The sequence below is a fragment of the Oryx dammah genome, unplaced genomic scaffold (genome assembly GCF_014754425.2).
Source record: "Oryx dammah isolate SB20612 unplaced genomic scaffold, SCBI_Odam_1.1 HiC_scaffold_16, whole genome shotgun sequence".
Classification (NCBI taxonomy): Eukaryota; Metazoa; Chordata; class Mammalia; order Artiodactyla; family Bovidae; genus Oryx; species Oryx dammah.
Window position 1 is genome coordinate 13,104,565 of NW_024070200.1, and position 23,461 is coordinate 13,128,025.

Sequence of the window (23,461 nt, forward strand, 5' to 3'; positions counted from 1 at the left end):
GTATGGAAATGTGTTTTCCATTCTCATAGGAAATAGATTTTCATTCTCCACTTACCTACAAGTATGAATTGCTGGTTCATATGGTAATTCTGTATTTGTTTTGAGGAACTGCCAAACTGTTTTCCAAAGCAGCTACACCTACCAACAATGTATGAGGGTTCTAGTTTCTTCACATCCTCACCAACGCTTACTTTTCTCTGTCTTTTTGATTATAGCTATCTTAGTGTGTGTGAAGTGGTATCTTATTGAGGTTTTGATTTGCGTTTCCCTAATAACTGATGATGTTGAGCACCTTTCCGTGTGTTTATTAGCTGTATTTTTCTTTTCTTTTTCTTTTTTTGAGAACTGTGTTCACATCCTTTGCTCATTTTAAAATCAAGTTATATGTCAAGGCATGAATTTAAAATGATATGATATACAAATGCAAATTCTCTGTAGGAGAATACTTTTGTCTCTGGCTTAAAGTTCTACCAGTTAAGTTTTGAGGTCAGTGGATAATCTGTAAAAGATAACCAAGTGGAAATAAGACAACCTGAGCAAGAATCAGCAAAAACAGTGGACAATTAGAGGAAAACTTGCAAATGCTTATGTATTCTAATTACTAATTATTGATTATTAAATTAACCATGATGGGCTCTATTTAAGTAAATAAAAGTCACAATTGAAAATATATGCAGGGAGCAGGAATCTGAAAAGGTACCAAACTGGTTGAAAAAGGAACTGAATGTAATTTCTATTAATGAAAAATGCAGTAATAAAAACTCAAAACTCATTTGTTAAGTTTAACCACAGATTAGGCAATTAGGCAAATCCCAAGAGAGAATGAATGAACTGGAATATAGATCAGAGTAAATCATTCAGAATACAGCTCAAAGATACAGAAATCAAAGATATGAAAGAGATTAAGATACATGAAAATTAAAATAATCAGAATGAGAAGTTAAGAAAGTTTAGTGAATGGAGTTCCTGAAAGAAAAGAAATAGAGAATGGGCAAAAACCATATTTAAAGAGATAATGAATGAGAATTTAGTACTGGAAAGTCTACCAGTACAGGTGGAAAGACACCAGTCCACAGATTAGTTATTCAGGTATACCCAATTGTTTATGCATTTGTTGATGGATATTTGATAATTTCTATGTTTTGGCTATTCAAATAGAGCTTCTGTGAACACTAATGTATCAGTGTTTGTATGGATATAAAATTTCTTTTTTCTTGAATAAATACCTAGGAAAGAAATGTCTGGATCATATGGTAGCTATATGTTTAACTGAAACTGCCAAACCATTTTATAGTCCCACCAGTTGAAAATGAGAGTTCTATTTGTTCCACATGCTTGGAACGGTCAGTCTTTGCAATTTCATTATTTCTAACAAGTGGATAGTATTATCTTATTGTAGTTTAACTTGCATTTCCTTAATGAATTATGGTGTTGAATGTGTTTTTAATGTACTTTTTTGGCCATTTGTATATTTTTTGTGGAGATACGTCTGTCCAAATCCTTTTTAAAATGGGTTACTTTTCTTTTTATTATTGAGATGTAGTTTTTAAAAATGTTTTGTACTGGATGTATGAGCCATTTTAATATGATGTGCCTTGGCATAATTTTCTTCCTAGTTTCTAAGCTTAGTGTTTGTTGAGTTTCTTAGACCTGAGCTTTGTATGTTTTGTATTTGGAAAATTTTAGTATTATTTCTTAAAAAAATTTTTTCTGCCTCCCCATTACTATCATGAATTTCAATGCATGTATATTAGGCTTCTTGGAATTGTCTCATGGGTCTGAGATATGCTTTTCATCTTGTTTTTATTCTTTATTTTCCTCTTTGTATTTCATTTGAGGTCTCATTACTGTGCTTATTGTTTCTTTTGCAGTATCTAATCTGCTGTATTAATGCCATCAGTATTTTTTCCATCTCAAACATTATAGTTTTCCTCTTTAGAAGTTGGTTTGTGTCTTTTTTTTTGATTCTTCCAAGTTTCTACTTAACTTTTTGCACATATAGAATCACTTATAACTGTTTTGAGGTCCTTAACTGTTCATTTCTGTATTGGTTCCAATTGATGGATTTTTCTCTGCATTATTTTTTTTCCCTTTCTTTGTATGTCTGGTAATTTTTTATTGGTTGCTACCAGAGATTGTAAATTTTACCTTGTGTGATATATATATTTAGATTTCTGTAATTATTTTCTGCTTTGGGACATAGTTAAATTTCTTAGAAATAGTTTGATCCTTTTGAGACTTGCTATTAAGATTTGTTAGGTCAGACTAATCTTTAATGTAGGGCTATTTATTCCCCACCACTAAGGCAAGTCTCTCTGAGTCCTCTATTCAGTATTCTGTGTGAGGTTTTTCCAGTTTGGTTGGTGGGGACAGGCATTATTACTGACCTTAGTAAAGGTTGTTCTGGTCTTTGTAACATTTTCTGGTGGTCTTCCTTTAGTCTTGTGTAGCTTCTCTATGTGCATGCTCTGATCAGTACTATACTGAATACTTAAGTAGGACCTTCCACTGATGTTTGTGCTTCTTTCTGTGTACACGTCTCTGCTCTCCAGTAGTCTGTCATAACAAACTCTAGCTCCATTATTCTTATTTATATAAGAATCCATCTCTCATCTCCAGTTCATTTTGGATGGTTCAAGACTGTGTAAACTTTGAAAACTCTTCCCCCAGAGGCAGTAATCATTTTTAACCAGTCCCCTCACATTCCCCTCATAATTAATGTAAAGTGTTTGCAAGTTGACAAGTCCAGAAATGTGGTTTGATGAGCATGTTAGGAGTTTTTATATAGTGTTAGTCACTCAGTCTTGTCCGACTCTTTGTGACCCCTCCAACTTGTAACCCGCCGGGCTTCTCTGTCCATGGAATTCTCCAGGTGAGAATACTGGAGTGGGTTGCCATTTCCTCTTCAAAGGGATCTTCCAGACCCAGTTTTTATATAACCTAGTTATTATACATTGTTTCATTGTCTATCAACTACATATTTGCTGAGTTCCTGCTGTATTCCCAGCATCATACAAGGTTCTGAGTGTTAAGTAGAAAAGTGAGTGCAATATTGTTTCTGGAAAGTTTTTATTCTAGCAGGGAGATAGAACAGTTGTCATGAAATGTCATGAAAAATGTAAAATTTTAAAAAAAAATTCACTAGATGTTTAAAGATGAGAAAAATTAATATGATATGGCATGTCAGGGAATACATCCTCTAAACTGAGACTGAGAAGGGCCTTTGAAAAAAATGTATAAATTAAAAAATAATAATAAATTACAAGATATAATGGAAGAAAAAGTGCCATTTAGCCAAATAGATTTTATGGGCATACACTTAATAGAAGTTCAAAATTTATGAGGAAAACTATAAAAAAACTCCCAAAGATACAAACGTAAACTTGAACAGATATTTTGAATCAGAAGACTCTACATCCTAAAGATGTCAATTTTTTTCTAAAATAATATATAAATGTAACATGATCTCAATAAAAATATCAGACTTTTTATTCCTAGGTCTGGACGAATTATAAAGTTTATTTGTAAGAACAGACAAGCAAGCATAGCTAGGAAAATTTTTAAATTGAAGACCAGTAAGAATGGAAGGCTAGCTCTACTCGATATTGAAACATAAGCCATTATAATTTTTTTTTTGGCTGCGCTGGGTCTTTGTTGTGGCATGCAGCCTTTCTCTAGTTGCAGCTGAGGGCTTTTCTTGTTGCAGAGCATGGGCTTTAGGGCACATGGACTCAATAGTTGCAGCACATGGGCTTAGTTGCCTCACAAGACGTGGAATCTTAGTTCCCTGACTAGGGATAGAACCTGTGTTCCCTGCATTGGAAGGTAGATTCTTAACCACTGGACCACAAGGGAAGTTCTGTAATTTTTAAAATGTGGTATTGGTTCAGGAATACAGATCAATTGAATACAAACTATAAAACCCAAGCCCAATGGCATGTGGAAATTTAGTCTGTAGTAAAAGCACCATCCTAAAATCAGTGTAGAAAATATGGAATTTTTAACAATTGGTGTTTGTGATACTAGGATAGTCAATTGAGAGAAGATAGGGTTGGATCTCGTTCTGGGATGTACAGTATTCACACACTCGTATATGTATGTATGTTTGTATATATGCCTGTTTATATATACATATACACACTCCCACTCCTGTTTTTTGTATAGCAGAAAACACCATCATCAAATTGAAAAGACAATGACAAACTGGAAGAATGTTTACCACTTACATTATGGACGTTGTATTAGGCTTTCAAATATTTATCCTCTAAAACTGAGGAGGAAAAGGACTGGTAATTATATAGAAAGATGGACAAAAGATAATGAACAGTGAAATGAATTAAGATTTGCCACAAGCTGATGGTGAAGCTGAAACTCCAATACTTTGGCCACCTGATGCGAAGAGCTGACTCATTTGAAAAGACCTTGATGCTGGGAAAGATTGAGGGCAGGAGGAGAAGGGGATGACAGAGGATGAGATGGTTGGATGGCATCACCGACTCAATGGACATGGGTTTGGGTGGACTCTGGGAGTTGGTGATGGACAGGGAGGCCTGGTGTGCTATGATTCATGGGGTCACAAAGAGTTGGACACGACTGAGCAACGGAAATGAACTGAACTGGTCATTGTTTAGTCCAGGTGGTAGGGGTTTTGTTATACTATTTTGTCTCCTCTTGTATACATTTGAAATTTCCCATGAAAAATTTTTGTTTAAGTAGGTGTAAATGAGGAGAATGCATTTGGAACAAAGTCACTGAAGCCAAGATGGGTAATTGGCTTTGTATACCATTTTATGTTTCTGGTAAATTTAAAACAGACTCTCTTTATTTCCAATAGATCTTATTTGTGGTTTAGTTAGCATACATGTACGTGTGTGTGTGGGTGTGTGGGTGTGTGAGAGAGGGAGAATATGTGTTAGTGTATGTTTAAGATAGATTTTTCTGTTAGTGTACTTCTCTGCATTAAACTAACTTATAAAGTATGAAGTTGTTTGTTTATTGGCCCTCATAGGACCTTTGGATTACCAACAGAATTGATTTGGAAGAAGTGAAATTTTTCTCACACTTTTTATGAATGCCATATATTCTTGCAAGTTTTATTTGGACATTGATTTAGATATATCGGCTGAAAGAGAAAATTGAGAGTGGAATTTTTTTCCAGATTTAACATTGAGATTGTTCAGTTAGTTCAAAAATTGTTCAATTTTTAAGCATGTTATTTTAATAACTTAGAAGGAACCTAAGTTATATAGAATTACGTAAAGGAACAAAAAATCTATCTTCCTTTAAACAATTTTTTTTGCTTTGGAGCCCTCATAATGCTTTAGAAAGACAAATAATATAATTTATTTAATGATACCTAGTGACATTATGCATGATCATGTTAACTTGTATTCTATTCTTCCAACAGATTAGTATTAAAATTGGAAGTTTGTATCTTTTGCTGGATATTGGAGATTTAATGTAATGGCAACAGAATTTATAAAGAGTTGCTGCAGAGGATGTTTCTATGGTGGAACAGAAAAACATGACTGTGAGTTTTGCTTCTTTTTAATTTCAGCATTTATTTCATGTCTTTATTTGTGGCATTTTGTGATATAAATGTAAATGAGACATATTTTTTAACTTCACGAGGCAGTCAGAAACATAAATGTGAGGCACACTAGCTAGGTATGAAAGTACCTTGGAGCATAGGGGAGAGAAAGATGTGTTCAACATAGGAGAGACTCTAGGACATTACCACAAGAAGATGGCCTGTGGTATGGAAGATTGAAGAAGATTTTAGCAAGCCAAGTGGGAAGAAGGAAGTAAGAGAAAGTGAGGATTAGACATGAGTGTTACAGGTGGATGAAATAGTGTGAGCAAAAGTAGGAAGAGAAGTATTTGGGGAATAACATACTCTGGCAAAGGGCTTCCCTGGTGGCTCAGAGGTTAAAGCATCTGCCTCCAATGTGGGAGACCCGGGTTTGATCCCTGGGTTTGATCCCTGGGTTGGGAAGCTCCCTTGGAGAAGGAAATGGCAACCCACTCCAGTATTCTTGCCTGGAGAATCCTATGGTCGGAAGATCCTGGTCAGCTACAGTCCACGGGGTCGCACAGGCTACAGTCCACTGCGTCACAAAGAGTTGGACATGACTGAACGACTTCACTTTCACTTTCACTATACTCTGGCAAATGTTTTAACTTAAATACAGACAGTTTCCAATTTATGAACAGTGCTTTAAAACATGCCTTCCATGAATGAATGAATGACCAATAGAGAAGAAACCTGTAACTTCAAGAGCCACACTTAGCAAGGACTCCTAGAGATTTCCCTTGCTATTGCATGGGTTTTCTCAACCCTTCAAGGTTATGATTGGAACTTTATTTTTCTTGGTTCTTTCTTATATTTCTTAGTCTAAAGCAAAGCTTCCTAGTATATTTGAATATGAAGGCTTCTTTTTCTCAATAAAACATCTCATAAATTCCAACAGACTAATAGTTGTGCTTTCATTCTGTCTATAGACAGTATTAATTATACATAAAGATTAGCTCTAGATGTTTCTTACTTCCTCATCCTAAGTCACACAGCCTAGGAATCACAAATCTTTCAAGGTAACAAGCAAAAGAGGTCACAGAAGCTAACACAGGGGAGTTGATATTATACTAGGGTCAAAGTAAATTTTATTTTGTGATTTAGTAAAGATTTTTTTTGTAGACATGGAGATCTTTAGCTTCTTTTCAAAGTAGCTTTTGGTATTTAAGGTTGAAATTAACCATTAATATTAACAATAAGAATTGTTTTGTTGAAAGTATTTTATTTAAATGACTAGGTTAATATTTATTTGAAAGCACTGTGAAATTAACTACAAAATTAATCTGTTTTCCATCTATGAACTCTTTTTTGGAAATGAGATTCTTTAGAAACTGCTTTTACCATTATGATAAGTTAATACGCTTTGGTAGTAGTATATTAACTTCTCAAATATTGGCTAGGCAGAATTAATGTAGATTCCAGAGTGCTTGATAAGACCCAAAAGTAGTTTATGTGTCAACAGTTTCTTTTAAAATGGTTAAATAAGTACCAAAGCATGTTAGGTTTACATTATTATATGCATAAATCTCCATGCATATTTGTAATTTTTTCTCTTTTCTTTTCTTTTCTATGCAGTATCTGTGGAAAGAGACTTTAAAGCAGCAGTATCACATAGTCAAAATACTACTATCTCTATACCCCCATTGACTTCTGTTTCTGTAAAGCCTCAGGTTGGCTGTACTGAGGATTATTTACTTTCCAAGTTACCATCTGATGGCAAAGAAGTACCATTTGTGGTGCCCAGGTTTAAGTTATCTTATATTCAGCCCAGGATGCAAGGAACTCCTTCACAGTTGGAAGAACTAGAAGGTAAAAAGTAAAATGACAGGATTTAAAAATCAATATGCAGCATTTAAATGTTGTTATTGCTGTTATTTAATTTGCTCTTTTATATGTATATATATAAAGATATAAAGTTTCTTTGTGTACAAATCTGACATTTCATTTTTTTTTAAATGTCTTGCTTCTGTAGAGGAATTCAGTGCACAGTGGTTTTGAAAAGTCCCATTATGATATCTGACACTAGTCAACACATCTGTGTGTAGAATTGGCCTTTTTTAGGGCTTTGAAGGTGGCACTAGTGGTAAAGAACCCACCTGACAATGCAGGAGATGGGGGTTTGACCCTTCGGTCGGGAAGATCCTCTGGAGGAGAGTATGACAATCCACTCTAGCATTCTTGTTTAAAGGAGTAATATAATTGTAATATGTCAGTTATCCTTCACACATTTAGAAAGAAAAAATAGAGAAATTATTCTGGTTTTGGTCAATCAGTTCAGTTCAGTCACTCAGTCGTGTCCGACTCTTTGCGACCCCATGAATCGCAGCACACCAGGCCTCCCTGTTCATCACCAGCTCTCGGAGTTCACTCAGACTCTCATCCATCGAGTCCGTGATGCCATCCAGCCATCTCATCCTGGGTCGTCCCCTTCTCCTACTGCCCCCAATCCCTCCCAGCATGAGTCTTTTCCAATGAGTCAACTCTTCTCGTGAGGTGGCCAAAGTACTGGAGTTTCAGCTTTAGCATCATTCCTTCCAAAGAAATCCCAGGGCTGATCTCCTTCAGAATGGACTGGTTGGATCTCCTTGCAGTCCAAGGGACTCTCAAGAGTCTTCTCCAGCACCACAGTTCAAAAGCATCAATTCTTCGGCGCTCAGCCTTCTTCACAGTCCAACTCTCACATCCATACATGACCACAGGAAAAACCATAGCCTTGACTAGATGGACCTTAGTCGGCAAAGTAATGTCTCTGCTTTTGAATATACTATCTAGGTTGGTCATAACTTTTCTTCCCAGGAGTAAGCGTCTTTTAATTTCATGGCTGCAGTCACCATCTGCAGTGATTTTGGAACCCAAGAAAATAAAGTCTGACACTTTCTACTGTTTCCCCATCTATTTCCCATGAAGTGATGGGACTGGATGCCATGATCTTCGTTTTCTGAATGTTGAATTTTAAGCCAACTTTTTCACTCTTCTCTTTCACTTTCATCAAGAGGGTTTTTAGCTCCTCTTCACTTTCTGCCATAAGGGTGGTGTCATCTGCATATCTGAGGTTATTAATATTTCTCCCGGCAATCTTGATTCCAGCTTGTGTTTCTTCCAGCCCAGCGTTTCTCATGATGTACTCTGCATAGAAGTTAAACAAGCAGGGTGACAATATACAGCCTAGACGTACTCCTTTTCCTATTTGGAACCAGTCTGTTGTTCCATGTCCAGTTCTAACTGTTGCTTCCTGACCTGATACAGATTTCTCAAGAGGCAGGTCAGGTGGTCTGGTATTCCCATCTCTTTCAGAATTTTCCACAGTTTATTGTGATCCACACCGTCAAAGGCTTTGGCATAGTCAATAAAGCAGAAATAGATGTTTTTCTGGAACTCTCTTTCTTTTTCCATGATCCAGCAGATGTTGGCAATTTGATCTCTGGTTCCTCTGCCTTTTCTAAAACCAGCTTGAACATCAGGGAGTTCACGGTTCACATATTGCTGGAGCCTGGCTTGGAGAATTTTGAGCATTACTAGCATGTGAGATGAGTGCAATTGTGCGGTAGTTTGAGCTTTCTTTGGCATTGCCTTTCTTTGGAATTGGAATGAAAACTGACCTTTTCCAGGCCTGTGGCCACTGCTGAGTTTTCCAAATTTGCTGGCATATTGAGTGCAGCACTTTCACAGCATCATCTTTCAGGATTTGAAACAGCTCAACTGGAATTCCATCACCTCCACTAGCTTTGTTCGTAGTGATGCTTTCTAAGGCCCACTTGACTTCACATTCCAAGGTGTCTGGCTCTATATTAGTGATCACATCATCATGATTATCTGGGTCGTGAAGATCTTTTTTGTACAGTTCTTCCATGTATTCTTGCCATCTCTTCTTAATAGCTTCTGCTTCCGTTAGGTCCATACCATTTCTGTCCTTTATCGAGCCCATCTTTGCATAAAATGTTCCCTTGGTATCTCTAATTTTCTTGAAGAGATCTCTAGTCTTTCCCATTCTGTTGTTTTCCTCTATTTCTTTGCATTGATGGCTGAAGAAGGCTTTCTGATCTCTTCTTGCTATTCTTTGGAACTCTGCATTCAGATGCTTATATCTTTCTTTTTCTCCTTTGCTTTTCACCTCTCTTCTTTTCACAGCTATTTGTAAGGCCTCCCCAGACAACCATTTTGCTTTTTTTGCATTTTTTTTCCCTGGGGATGGCCTTGATCCCTGTCTCCTGTACAGTGTCACGAACCTCATTCCATAGTTCATCAGGGACTCTATCTGTCAGATCTAGGCCCTTAAATCTATTTCTCACTTCCACTGTATAATCATAAGGGATTTGATTTAGGTCATACCTGAATGGTCTAGCAGTTTTCCCTACTTTCTTCAATTTAAGTCTGAATTTGGTAATAAGGAGTTCATGATCTGAGCCACAGTCAGCTCCTGGTCTTGTTTTTGTTGACTGTATAAAGCTTCTCCATCTTTGGCTGCATAGAATATAATCAGTCTGGTTTCAGTGTTGACCATCTGGTGATGTCCATGTGTAGAGTCTTCTCTTGTGTTGTTGGAAGAGGGTGTTTGCTATGACCAGTGCGTTCTCTTGGCAAAACTCTATTAGCCTTTGCCCTGCTTCATTCTGTACTCCAAGGCCAAATTTGCCTGTTACTCGAGGTGTTTCTTGACTTCCTACTTTTGCATTCCAGTCCCCTATAATGAAAAGGACATCTTTTTTGGGTGTTAGTTCTAAAAGGTCTTATAGGTCTTCATAAAACCGTTCAACTTCAGCTTCTTCAGCATTACTGGTTGGGGCATAGACTTGGATAACTGATATTGAATGGTTTGCCTTGGAGACGAACAGAGATCATTCTGTCATTTTTGAGATTGCATCCAAGTACTGCATTTTGGACTCTTCTGTTGACCATGATGGCTACTCCATTTCTTCTGAGGGATTCCTGCCCGCCGTAGTAGATACAATGGTCATCTGAGTTAAATTCACCCATTCCAGTCCATTTTAGTTCACTGATTCCTAGAATGTTGACGTTCACCCTTGCCATCTCTTGTTTGACTACTTCCAATTTGCCTTGATTCATGGACCTGACATTCCAGGTTCCTATGCAGTATTGCTCTTTACAGCATTGGATCTTGCTTCTATCACCAGTCACATCCACAACTGGGTATTGTTTTTGCTTTGGCTCCATCCCTTCATTTTTTCTGGAATTATTTCTCCACTGATCTCCAGTAGCATATTGGGCACCTAATGACCTGGGGAGTTCCTCTTTTGGTATCCTACTGTTCATGGGGTTCTCAAGGCAAGAATACTGAAGTGTCTTGCCATTCCCTTCTCCAGTGAACCACGTTCTGTCAGACCTCTCCACCATGACCCGCCCCTCTTGGGTTGCCCCGCAGGCATGGCTTGGTTTCCTTGAGTTAGACAAGGCTGTGGTCCTAGTGTGATTAGATTGACTAGTTTTCTGTGAGTATGGTTTCAGTGTGTCTGCCCTCTGATGCCCTCTTGCAACACCTACCATCTTACTTGGGTTTCTCTTACCTTGGGCATGGGGTATCTCTTTACAGCTGCTCCAGCAAAGCACATCCACTGCTCCTTACCTTGGACGAGGGGTATCTCCTTAAATATAGGAAATGTTATTTTCTAAATTTTAGTGTAAAGAGAAATAAGGAAGCAATGAAATAGTGTTTCTCCCTTCCCTTCTTTTTCATTATTATATATCTCAGTCTAAAAATGCTTCCCAGTCTAAACAGCCACTTGAACAAGGTAGATTCATTGGTTGAATTTTGGCTGATATTCTAGTGGCCAATGGACTAAGGAAGATAAAAGGAAGCAACATGTAACTTGTATTTTAGAAATAGTTTGTTTTAGTTCATTGAAACAGTCACAATGGTTTATTTCCCTAAAAATTTTATTATGGAAATTTTCAAACATGCAGAATAATTGAAAGAACTTAATGGTGAACGCCTGTATATCAACCATATAGATTCTGTCATTAACACTTTTATTATATATACTTTATCACATATCTATCTATCCATTTCCTTAACCATTAGTAATTCTTTTGAGGGTAGTGGGAGAATGCATTTCAGAGTAAATTGTAGACATCAGTATACTTCTCTCTAAATATTTAAGTATATATATCATTTACTAGAGTTCAGTTATTTATAGTTTCCTTCTTTTGACATAAACTTTAAACAAAATGAACTGCCCAAGTTGTAAGTATATGTTTGTTGAGTTTTGACAAATGTATATACCAGTGTGATCCAACCTCCTGTCAAGATCTATAGTATTTCTCTAAGTACTTTTTCTGCCCCATCCTTTCTCTCTTCTTATTGGATACCAATTACACATATGTTGGACCTTGTGATATTGTCTTATTTGTCTATGAAGCTTCTTTTTTTCCTCCTCTCTATTCTTTTTTTTTTTTTAATGTAAAACATTTAATTTGTTGTTCTTTGGGGGCAATTTGATGCATCATCAGTGTATTACAACTGAACCACTACTCTTATAGTTTCATCAACATTAGCTTCTTTGCTTTCATGACACTGCTGAGCAATCAGCTATTTCTGCAGAGGTTCAAGTGAAAAGCCTTTTAAGAAGTGTGCAAGTTCCTTTTGTAATATCTCCAAAAGGTTTATTCACTCTATTAGCTTTTTCATCATTCACAGTGTTTATCTTGTTAAGATTAGTGGTAGCCAGTTTTGCTTTATTTTTAACCTTAAAGCTTTTTTGGCTGGCTATTTGGAATGTTCCTGGACTTCTGCCCTCTTAGTTTGTTCTCGGCCATTGTCTCTGATAGCCTCGTGCAGCTGTTCAAGTTCCAGGTGACGCCATATGCATCTCCTCTGTATTCTTAAGGTTTGGTAGTATTGACCTATTTTCAAGTTCACTGTCTCTCCTCCACTATTTCCATTCAGCCATTAAGCCCATCCAGTGAGTTTTTAATTTTAGATATATTTTCCAGTTGTAATATTTACATTTGATTCTTCTTTTCATAGTTTCTATTTTTCTGTGGTTTCTTCCCCCACCCCCAGTAATCATAAACCTATTTTCTTTTATTTCTTTGAGTTTTTAACATCTTTGCGTACTATTCTAACATCTGGGTCTTCCAGATTTGGATTCTGTGGATTGTCCTTTTTTGAGAATGAGTCCCATTTCTTTGTATGTGGAGTGATTTTGGATTGTATTCTGGACATTGGATGTCATGTTGTGGAGACTCTGAAATCTGTTATATTACTCTTGACAGTTTTTTCCCTCTTCCTTCCCTTCTTCCTTTCATCCTTTCCTTCCTCCTTCCTTAACTTTAGCAGTTAATTAACCTGGTTGTACTGTGTGGCAGATTCTGTGCCTTTGGTGGCAGCTGCTATCTGAGCTTAGTATTTTTCTTTTTTTAATCTTTATTGGGAGCCTGTATCACACATGTGTGGTTCAGGGATCAGCCAGATATTTGAGCAGACTTTTGGCCACAGAATTTGGGGTTTTCTCCTTTCCAAGATTCCCACCTTATTTCTAGCAGCTGTGGTTGCTCTGTACTCTGCTCTGTGTTCTTCAGGCCAGAAACACTGGATTTCTATTGGAATTTTATCTGCTTCCCCAATACAGTGTCAATTTTGGCCTGCCCAAAGGCTAAAAGTCATTAAAAACAGGTGGCCATTCCTTTTGTCCTAAAGTGCTGTTTAGAATCCTTACTACTTTTTTTTCACTCTCTAGTACCTTCAGGGTATTTTGTTTGCTTGTTTTGATTGGTTATTATAGTTATCTACAGGAGAGTTGGACTTCCCAGGTGGTGATAGCAGTCAAGAACCTGCCTGCCTAATGCAGGTGACCTAAGAGATGCAGGTTTGATCCCTAGGTTGGGAAAATCCCCTGGAGGAGGGCATAGCAGCCCACTCCAGTATTCTTGCCTGGAGAATCCCATGGACAGAGGAACCTGGCAGGCTACAGTCCATAGGGTCACAAAGATTTGGACACAACTGAAGCGACTTAAGGTCTGATGCTGTAAAGAGCAATATTGCATAGGAACCTGGAATGTTAGGTCCATGAATCAAGGCAAATTGGAAGTAGTCAAACAAGAGATGGCAAGAGTGAATGTCAACATACTAGGAATCAGCCAACTAAAATGGACTGGAATGGGTGAATTTAACTCAGATGACCATTGTATCTACTACTATGGGCAGAAATCCCTTAGAAGAAATGGAATAGCCATCATGGTCAACAAAAGAGTCTGAAATGCAGTACTTGGATGCAGTCTCAAAAACGACAGAATGATCTCTGTTCATTTCCAAGGCAAACCATTCAATATCATGGTAATCCAAGCCTGTGCCCCAACCAGTAACGCTGAAGAAGCTGAAGTTGAACGGTTCTATGAAGACCTACAAGACCCTTTAGAACTAACACCCAAAAAAGATGTCCTTTTCATTCTAGGGGACTGGAATGCAAAAGTAGGACGTCAAGAAATACCTGGAGTAACAGGCAAATTTGGCCTTGGAGTACAGAATGAAGCAGGGCAAAGGCTAATAGAGTTTTGCCAAGAGAACGCACTGGTCATAGCAAACACCCTCTTCCAACAACACAAGAGAAGACTCTACACATGGACATCACCAGATGGTCAACACCGAAATCAGATTGATTATATTCTTTGCAGCCAAAGATGGAGAAGCTCTATACAGTCAGCAAAAATAAGACCAGGAGCTGACTGGCTCAGATCATGAACTCCTTATTGCCAAATTCAGACTTAAATTGAAGAAAGTAGGGAAAACCACTAGACCATTCAGGTATGATCTATGTCAAATCCGTTATTATACAGTGGAAGTGAGAAATAGATTTAAGGGCCTAGATCTGATAGATAGAGTGCCTGATGAACTATGGACAGAGGTTCGTGACACTGTATAGGAGACAGGGATCAAGACCATCCCCATGGAAAAAAAATGCAAAAAAGCAAAATGGTTGTCTGGGGAGGCCTTACAAATAGCTGTGAAAAGAAGTGCAAAGCAAAGGAGAAAAGGAAAGATATAAGCATCTGAATGAAGAGTTCCAAAGAATAGCAAGAAGAGATAAGAAAGCCTTCCTCAGCGATCAATGCAAAGAAATAGAGGAAAACAACAGAATGGGAAAAACTAGAGATCTCTTCAAGAAAATTAGAGATACCAAGGGAACATTTTATGCAAAGATGGGCTCGATAAAGGACAAAATGGTATGGACCTAACGGAAGCAGAAGCTATTAAGAAGAGATGGCAAGAATACACAGAAGAACTGTACAAAAAAAATCTTCATGACCCAGATAATCACAATGGTGTGATCACTCACCTAGAGCCAGACATCCTGGAATGTGAAGTCAAGTGGGCCTTGGAAAGCATCACTATGAACAAAGCTAGTGGAGGTGATGGAATTCCAGTCAGCTCTTTTAAATCCTGGAAGATGATGCTGTGAAAGTGCTGCACTCAATATGCCAGCAAATTTGGAAGACTCAGCAGTGGCCACAGGACTGGAAAAGGTCCAGTTTCATTCCAATCCCAAAGAAAGGCAATGCCAAAAAATGCTCAAACTACCACACGATTGTACTCATCTCACATGCTAGTAAAGTAATGCTCAAAATTCTTCAAGCCAGGCTTTAGCAATATGTGAGCCGTGAACTTCCAGATGTTCAAGCTGGTTTTAGGAAAGGCAGAGGAACCAGAGATCAAATTGCCAACATCCGCTGGATCATGGAAAAAGAAAGAGAGTTCCAGAAAAACATCTATTTCTGCTTTATTGCCTATGCCAAAGCCTTTGACTGTGTGGATCACAATAAACTATGAAAAATTCTGAAAGAGATGGGAATACCAGACCACCTGACCTGCCTCTTGAGAAATCTGTATGTAGGTCAGGAAACAACAGTTAGAACTGGACATGGAACAACAGACTGGTTCCAAATAGGAAAAGAAGTATGTCAAGGCTGTGTGTTGTCACGCTGCTTCTTTAACTTATATGCAGAGTACATCATGAGAAATGCTGGGCTGGAAGAAACACAAGCTGGAATCAAAAGATTGCCAGGAGAAATAATAAACTCAGATATTCGGATGACACCCCTCTTATGGCAGAAAGTGAAGAGGAACTAAAAAGCCTCTTGATGAAAGTGAAAGAGGAGAGTGAAAAAGTAGGCTTAAAACTCAACATCCAGAAAACAAAGATCATGGGATCCAGTCCCATCACTTCATGGGAAATAGATGGGGAAACAGTGGAAACAAATGTCAGACTATTTTGGGGGGCTCCAAAATCACTGCAGATGGTGATTGCAGCCATGAAATTAAAAGACGCTTACTCCTTGGGAGGAAAGTTATGACAAACCTAGATAGCATATTCAAAAGCAGAGACATTATTTTGCCAACAAAGGTCTGTCTAGTCAAGGCTATGGTTTTTTCAGTGGTCATGTATGGATGTGAAAGTTGGACTGTGAAGAAAGCTGAGCGCCGAAGAATTGATGCTTTTGAACTGTGGTGTTGGAGAAGACTCTTGAGAGATAGGAGATCCATCCAGTCCATTCTAAAGGAGTTCAGTCCTGGGTGTTCTTTGGAAGGATTGATGCTAAAGCTGAAACTCCAATACTTTGGCCACCTCATGTGACGAGTTGACTCATTGGAAAAGACTCTGATCCTGGGAGGGATTGGGGGCAGGAGGTGAAGGGGATGACAAAGGATGAGGTGGCTGGATGGCATCACCAACTCGATGGACATGAGTTTGGGTGAACTCCAGGAGTTGGTGATGGACTGGGAGGCCTGGTGTGCTGCAATTCATGGAGTCACAGAGTTGGACACGACTGAGCCACTGAACTGAACTGAACTGAACTGAAGCAACTTAACACTACACATGCACAGGAGAGCTGGGTCTGGCAGAAGTGATAATTTTTTTAAAGAAGCAAGGAAAGATGAACCCTGATCCTGGCTTAGCACATATCAGCTTTGATACCCTGCTTTGCACATATCAGCATTGTCTCTCCAAAACAGTCTAAAAGTTCTGATTTACAGTATACCCTGATCAATTGATCTTTATCTTGCACTTGTTAACAGCATTGGGAGTAAACCATATAAATGGCCTTGTAATCTGTTTTATTCATGTCATATATCATGAAATTTTTAATGGCTCAATAGTAAAGGATAAATCATATGAAAGTACTATGCTGCTGCTGCTGCTGCTAAGTCACTTCAGTCATGTCCGACCCTGTGCGACCCCATAAACGGCAGCCCACCAGGCTCCCCCGTCCCTGGGATTCTCCAGGCAAGAACACTGGAGTGGGTTGCCATTTCCTTCTCCAAGGCGTGAAAGTGAAAAGTGAAAGTGAAGTCGCTCAGTCGTGTCCGACTCTTAGCGATCCCATGGACTACAGCCTACCAGTACTATAAAGTTTATTTAATAAATTCTCTATTCTTGGACATATTGGGTATTTTATGTACTATTTTCATTATCGGAAGCTAAGTAAGAAATATCTATCTGACAGTATGTGATAGTTTTTCTTTTGTCTTTTTTTTTTTCATTGTATTGCTAGAAAAAATTACTTTTTAGTTGGATGAGTGAGAAATTGGTTTACACTGAAATTATAGACTTAATGAAGATGTGATAAATCCATCTGATTTTTAGCATATTGGAAAGAAAATTAATGAGTCAATAAAGAATTTTTGGTGCCTAATTATAGAAATAAAATATGTATATCTTGTATATATGTATGATTGTGTGAGTGATGGGCTGATACAGAGATTTTGAGAAGATAGGGTGGAACACTATTAATAATGACTAAATTCATGTTTCAGATATTTGACATTTGTTACATTGTATTACATACTTGCTGTTGGATCTGATTTTAACTGCAGCTTACTGCTTGGATGACAGAGATTGATTATTAATATTTTACTATATTTGTTTTATGACATGTCTATCCATTAAGAGAATGCATTTGAATAAATCCTGAAATTTTTAATTGGGCTTTTGAGAGGTATAAGCAGTTGTGCTACTTTACATTTAGTTCTATAGCACTGTGGTTCTGTAAATTGAGAGTTATTAACCTTGAACTTTAAATATAATATCTTTTTAAGAGGAAAATTGGAATTCTTTTTTTTAAATAAATTTATTTATTTTAATTGGAGGTTAATTACTTTACAATATTGGTTTTGCCACCCATCAACATGAATCCGCCACAGGTATACACGTGTTCCCTTCCCTGAACCCCCCTTCTCTCCTCCCTCCCCGTACCATCCGTCTGGGTCGTCTCAGTGCACCAGCCCCAAGCATCCAGCATCATGCATCGAATTTGGATTGGCGATTCGTTTCATATATGATATTATGCATGTTTCTTTACTGACTTACTTATAAAGGAAAAATGAAATAAGAATATTCATTTTTAGGGATAGTGTATAAAGGTAAAAGAGTCATCTTTATGCTACTCCTGTTAACAGTGCTGCTCTTGTTATCATACAGACTTTTATAGTAGTGTTTATGTGCTGAATGATTTAACTGTTGGCTTATAAGGTTTACAGGCTTCTTATAAAGCTCTCTGAGATCACACCTCCCTCTTGGCACCCTTCTGCCTATATACAGGGCTTGGATTGTGCACATAGTTATTTGAACCAGAGTACAAAGATAAGATCTCACTTCAAAACCAAATATGTTATTTTTCTTTTCTGAACTCAGCATGAAGCCACCTGTTTTATTGTTCAGCTTAATTCAGAAAATGTTTGTTTATACTGCAGTTTCTATTTTAGATAGGATAAAAATAATTAAAAGATGGTGATGATTTAAACATTAAAAAATTTTATTTTATGTCTATATATTAATTCTAATGTAAGTCTTAACTTTGAAAGGAATTTGATCTATTGTTTTAACCTTTTAAAATTGTGAAATATAATATACATAGACAAAAGGAACAAAACAAATTATTTGTGATTTATTGTAAAGTAAAATAGATATATATAAAATATAAAAATAAAATGGATGTATGGTCACCACTCAACTAAAGAAAGAGAGTATTACCAGCAAAGCAAAAGCTTCCATCTTCCCCCTTTTCAGTCACTCTAATCAAAATTCCAGTTATTACAATCATACTTTCTTGCTGATTTTACTTTTTACCACCTAAGCACATATCCCAAAATATTGTGGCTTAGTTTTTTTCTGTTTCTGACCTTTGCTGCTGCTGCTAAGTCACTTCAGTTGTGTCCGACTCTGTGCAACCCCATAGACGGCAGCCCACCAGACTCCCACCATCCCTGGGATTCTCCAGGCAAGAACACTGGAGTGGGTTGCCATTTCCTTCTCCAATGCATGAAAGTGAAAAGTGAAAGTGAAGTTGCTCAGTCATGTCCAACTCTTAGCAACGCTATGGACAGCAGCCCACCAGGCCCCTCTGTCCATGGGATTTTCCAGACAAGAGTACTGGAGTGGGGTGCCACTGCCTTCTCCATTCTGACCTTTATATAAGTGAAATTACATATTGTACGTATATTCTTTTGTTATAGGTTAGTAAGTTTTTTTCCCCTTTGCCTTAGGTGTACCAGTTGTTAGCTAATAATTCCAAGAAAAGGATGTTGTAAAATTTTAGAAATACTTGCTTTCAGGATCTGCCAGAGCATCATTTGGAGATAGAAAGGCAGAACTTTCCAGTTCAGCCCAGCAGGGACCCAGCTATGATGTATATAACCCATTGTATAAGTACCAGCATGTGTCACCTGATTTGAGTCGGCGCTTTCCTCCTCGTTCTGAAGCAACAAGGTTATATGGATCGGGTATGAAAAAAGTTTTGTTTTTCCTCTTTGTCTTTTCTCTTTAACAAATGTAGAAATCAAATTAAATCTAAGATTCTGGAAGAAATAATTAATCTTATGATGAAAAACAATTTAATGAATGAAATGAAATGAGAAACAATTTAAAAATAAAAAGAAAAGCTGGCTTCAGAATTCATATGATTAAATCACATCATAACTTCTCTATGGCTTATATCTAATGTAAAAATTGAAAGATTAATGAGTTCTGTATATTGGTAGTTCTAAGTTCCATTTTGTTTGTCCTATTTTTATAGAAATTTTTAGATTTTGTACATATTTTATATACCATCTATCCATTCATATCTACAACAAGAATTTACTAACTGTATTTATTTTCTGTTCTACTCAGTGAAAATGAGAAATTTAGAAACTAATGATGAGATTGGAAATGTAAACAAAAAATAACAGAAAATGCCTAAGTGATTACCGAACTTTTTTAGTTTACTATTTGAGACTGTATCAGTTATGGACTATCTTGTACATATCCGATCCACAAAATTTTCACTGTTTTTTTTTTTTTAATATATATCTCTCTCAACCACTAAATTCAGCGTGAGGTACTGAAAATAAAGTAGAAGTACTTATTTAAATATTTATTTCAGCACTGTGCTAGGCTATACAGTTATTATTCAGAGTTTCATTCTTCAAGGATCTTATAGTTTAGAAAGGACACTAGAAATACAGACTAGAAATATAACAGTACATGGAATTCAATATTGATATTTTTAATATAATAAATGCTCATTAAATAGTTCAATTGCTATTAGTACAGATGACTTACATCCTCTTAGATTATTCTTCTGGATGAAGAAGCAGATGATGTAAGCAAAAAGAAGGAATTTTTCCTGGTTGACATTTGATGTGGTTGTGAAAATGTGTTGTTTGATTTGTGTTGGTTCCTGTTTCAAACAAAAGTGAAATAATTGAAAAACAACTTTTTAAACTTCATTGGAGGGCTTTGTCACTTCAGTAGATTTGCATATATTATGCTTGTCTGGTGGCTCAGCGTTAAGGAATCTATCTGCATGCAGGAGATGTGGGTTCGGTTTGATCCCTGGGTTGGGAAGATCCCCTTGGAGAAGGAAGCAGCAGTCCACTCCAGTATTCTTGCCTGGGAAATCCCGTGGAGAGAGGAGCCTGGCAGGCTATAGACTGTGGAGCTGCAGGAGTCAGACATGTCCTGGCGACTAAACCATCGCATATTTGTGCTGTTTCTCCTGTAGAATTTAGTTCATGGGAATTAAGACTTCCAGTGTTTCTTCTTCTTTACTATAAAAATAAGCAATTTTCTCATGTCCCTTTGTAGTTTGTGACCTAAGGACCCACAGACTTCCCAGTTCCCCTGGGCTAAGCAAGTCTATGTTTGATCTAACAAGTTCATCTCAGCGGTTCATTCAGGTAAATAATTTATGTGAATTTAATTATAAGCAATAATTTATTTTCATGCTAAAATTCAGATATGTTTCATTAGGAACAACATGTTATGTATCTTTTGTAGATATTTCTATTCTAATATCTAAAGAATAAACACTTGGCATTTACCATGTATATTATTTCAGTTGAATACTAAAAGACAGTAGTTCTCTCTTTTTTAAAAAAAATGAATTTTACTTCTCTTATGGTATGCACTGAGGCAGTCTTAAGGCAGTTGGAATTTAAAATGGTATACTTAAAAATGCTTATTGATTTAATTTTCCTTGTTCAATATAACTACCTAGTTAGTAAATATTAGTACTTCTGTTGAGATATAGAACTTTATTAATATTAACACAGTATTCTATTTTTGAAGTTGAATTGAGAATTTTGAAAATACAGACTTGTGGGTTTTTTTCCGTGTGAATGTATGTACATATGTTAAAATGGAAATATATTCTTAATCATCCTCAATTGAGTTAATTTTTTGTAGAATTAGTTCTTTATAGCACCAGTTTGTTTTTAATGCGCATCAGAATTGTTAGAAGAACTTGTTAAAACACAGATTGCCAGTCCTCACCATGAGAATTTTTTATTCAATAGCTCTGCACTGGGGCCTGAGTTTGTATTTCTACCAGGTTCCCAAGTGATGCTGATACTGCTGGCCCAGGGCACTATGCATTGATAACTATTGCTTTATAGGTTTTTTGGTAATAGGGCACTTCCAAATATTAATATATTCTGACCTAGTACTTCCAAGTATGAAATATAAACAGTAATCTCTTCCTCTTTATTACAAAACCAAACCAAAAACAGCAAAGCCTTTGCCATGTATTACCTAGTAAGAGATTTAAGATTTTCCTGATTAACACACATAGAGAAAACTTTTTCCCTCTCTCCTGTCTAAAAGTGGAAAATTCTGAGCAGTAACATTGTCAGAATGGTTAGCACTCAGTTTGATACTAGAGTGGGTGCTAAGGCATACATTTCAGAATCCTTAACATCTGATATGTAAGATCTGACTAAAAATGAATTTTATCTGTAGAGACATGATTCATTGTCCAGTGTGCCTAGTAGTTCTTCTTCGAGGAAAAATTCTCAGGGGAGTAACAGAAGCCTGGGTAAGGAATAAATCATTCTACTTTATATTCTTAAAGGAATTATTTCTACCCAATAGTAATTTGAATATATTTATGATAAGGTTTTAAGAAAAGTTTAGATGATTTTATCCATATTGGCAGTGTTATCTGCATATGAATACTCAGATCAGATGTATTTTTTAATGTTCAGGCATAAAGGCATTTTTTAAATTAAATATCTTTTGTTTGTTTTAAAGTATATTAGTGAGGGAATTTCTAGAAGCATACAGTATTAAAATCGTATCAGTGTTATTTGGGAAAGGTTTTCTTAGTTTTAACTTGAATTCTTTGGGTTATAATTGGGTTTAGTTTTTAAGCCAGTTATTTTTTTATGATATGTCTTCTACCAGCACTTCAGTAAAGGCATTGAAGTATGATTTTTATCTTAATAAACTGACAACTTTAAAAAATAATTATAGCATTTTTCAGTTGTGCTCTTAAAATTGGATTGTATCAAAGTTCAGTTGGGCTTCCCAGGTAGCTCAGTAGTAAAGAATCTGCCTGCCAGTGCAGGAGATGGAGGAGAGGCAGGTTTGATCCCTGGGTCGGGAAGATCCCCTAGAAGAGGAAATGGCAACCCACTGCAGTATTCTTGGCTGGAAAATCTCATGGACAGAAGAGCCTGGAGGGCTACAGTCCAGGGGGTCCCAAAGAGTTGGACAGAACTGGGCAACTGAGCACAGTAGAAAGCTCAGTTGGATTGTAAGGATTGTATAGTAATTGCAACCTCTTTGTCCATTTACAATTCAGACACAATTACTCTATCAGGAGATGAAAGAGACTGGGGGAGATTAAATGTGAAAGTGTTTTATAATTCTTCAGTAGAGCAGATCTGGATCACAGTTTTACAGGTAAGTTAATATAGCTAATACCAACTTTTGTTATAAAATTGAATAATTAGGGGTGTAAATTATAAGCATCTACTGTTGCTATCTTCAGAAAAATGAGTCAATATCTTCTTTGGAATTTAGGGTTCTATAGTATTTTGCAGAAAATAGTATTTAATAAAGAATCTAAAGAAAATGTTTAGATATGATTAAAACATGTGTTCCTCAAGAGGGAAATTGATATATTGTGTAGAACATTAATTGTCAGATTATTTTAGTGGAGATGAAACAAAAGATCTCAGTAGATTAAAGTTTACTTTTATCATTTTATTTGTCATTAACTCAAGAAACGTATCAAATATTTGTATTGTCAGAGTCCTTTGTAAAACTCAAACTATAATTTTTTTTTAGTGCAGAGATTTAAGTTGGCCCTCTAGGTATGGAGATACTCCTACTATTTCTGTAAAAGGAATACTAACATTGCCCAAACCAGTGCATTTCAAATCTTCAGTCAAGGAAGGCTCTAATGTAAGTGTTTGTGTTTCAGTATCTTCTTATGTTTTCCTCATGTTTGTCACTTTAACCTATGTAAAGAATTAGAATACGAAAGTGTTTTATTTTGGGGAAACTACAAATTATGTATGCCTTGCTTTTTTAAAGAATTTTGAGCCTCAGAAATACTTGATATTTCATTGTCCAATATAAGATGCATTTAAAAAGAAAATCTTAATCACTAAAA

The 23,461-nt window shown here is 36.6% G+C and overlaps 1 protein-coding gene and 1 pseudogene across 2 annotated transcripts in view; one reads left to right on the top strand and one right to left on the bottom strand.

The window, feature by feature from the left end:
* The window catches only part of TC2N (tandem C2 domains, nuclear), a 49,738-nt gene that overhangs the window by 7,056 nt on the left and 19,221 nt on the right, over positions 1 to 23,461 (top strand). For both annotated transcript variants that reach the window (XM_040256632.1, XM_040256631.1), the window contains exons 2-8: positions 5,408 to 5,530; positions 7,148 to 7,381; positions 19,137 to 19,304; positions 20,650 to 20,741; positions 21,802 to 21,877; positions 22,646 to 22,746; positions 23,134 to 23,250. In XM_040256632.1, coding sequence (XP_040112566.1) covers positions 5,464 to 5,530; positions 7,148 to 7,381; positions 19,137 to 19,304; positions 20,650 to 20,741; positions 21,802 to 21,877; positions 22,646 to 22,746; positions 23,134 to 23,250 — 855 coding nt within the window. In that variant the 5' untranslated portion in view covers positions 5,408 to 5,463. The remainder of the gene's footprint in view (positions 1 to 5,407; positions 5,531 to 7,147; positions 7,382 to 19,136; positions 19,305 to 20,649; positions 20,742 to 21,801; positions 21,878 to 22,645; positions 22,747 to 23,133; positions 23,251 to 23,461) is intronic.
* On the bottom strand, positions 12,042 to 12,343 carry LOC120874994 (annotated as a pseudogene).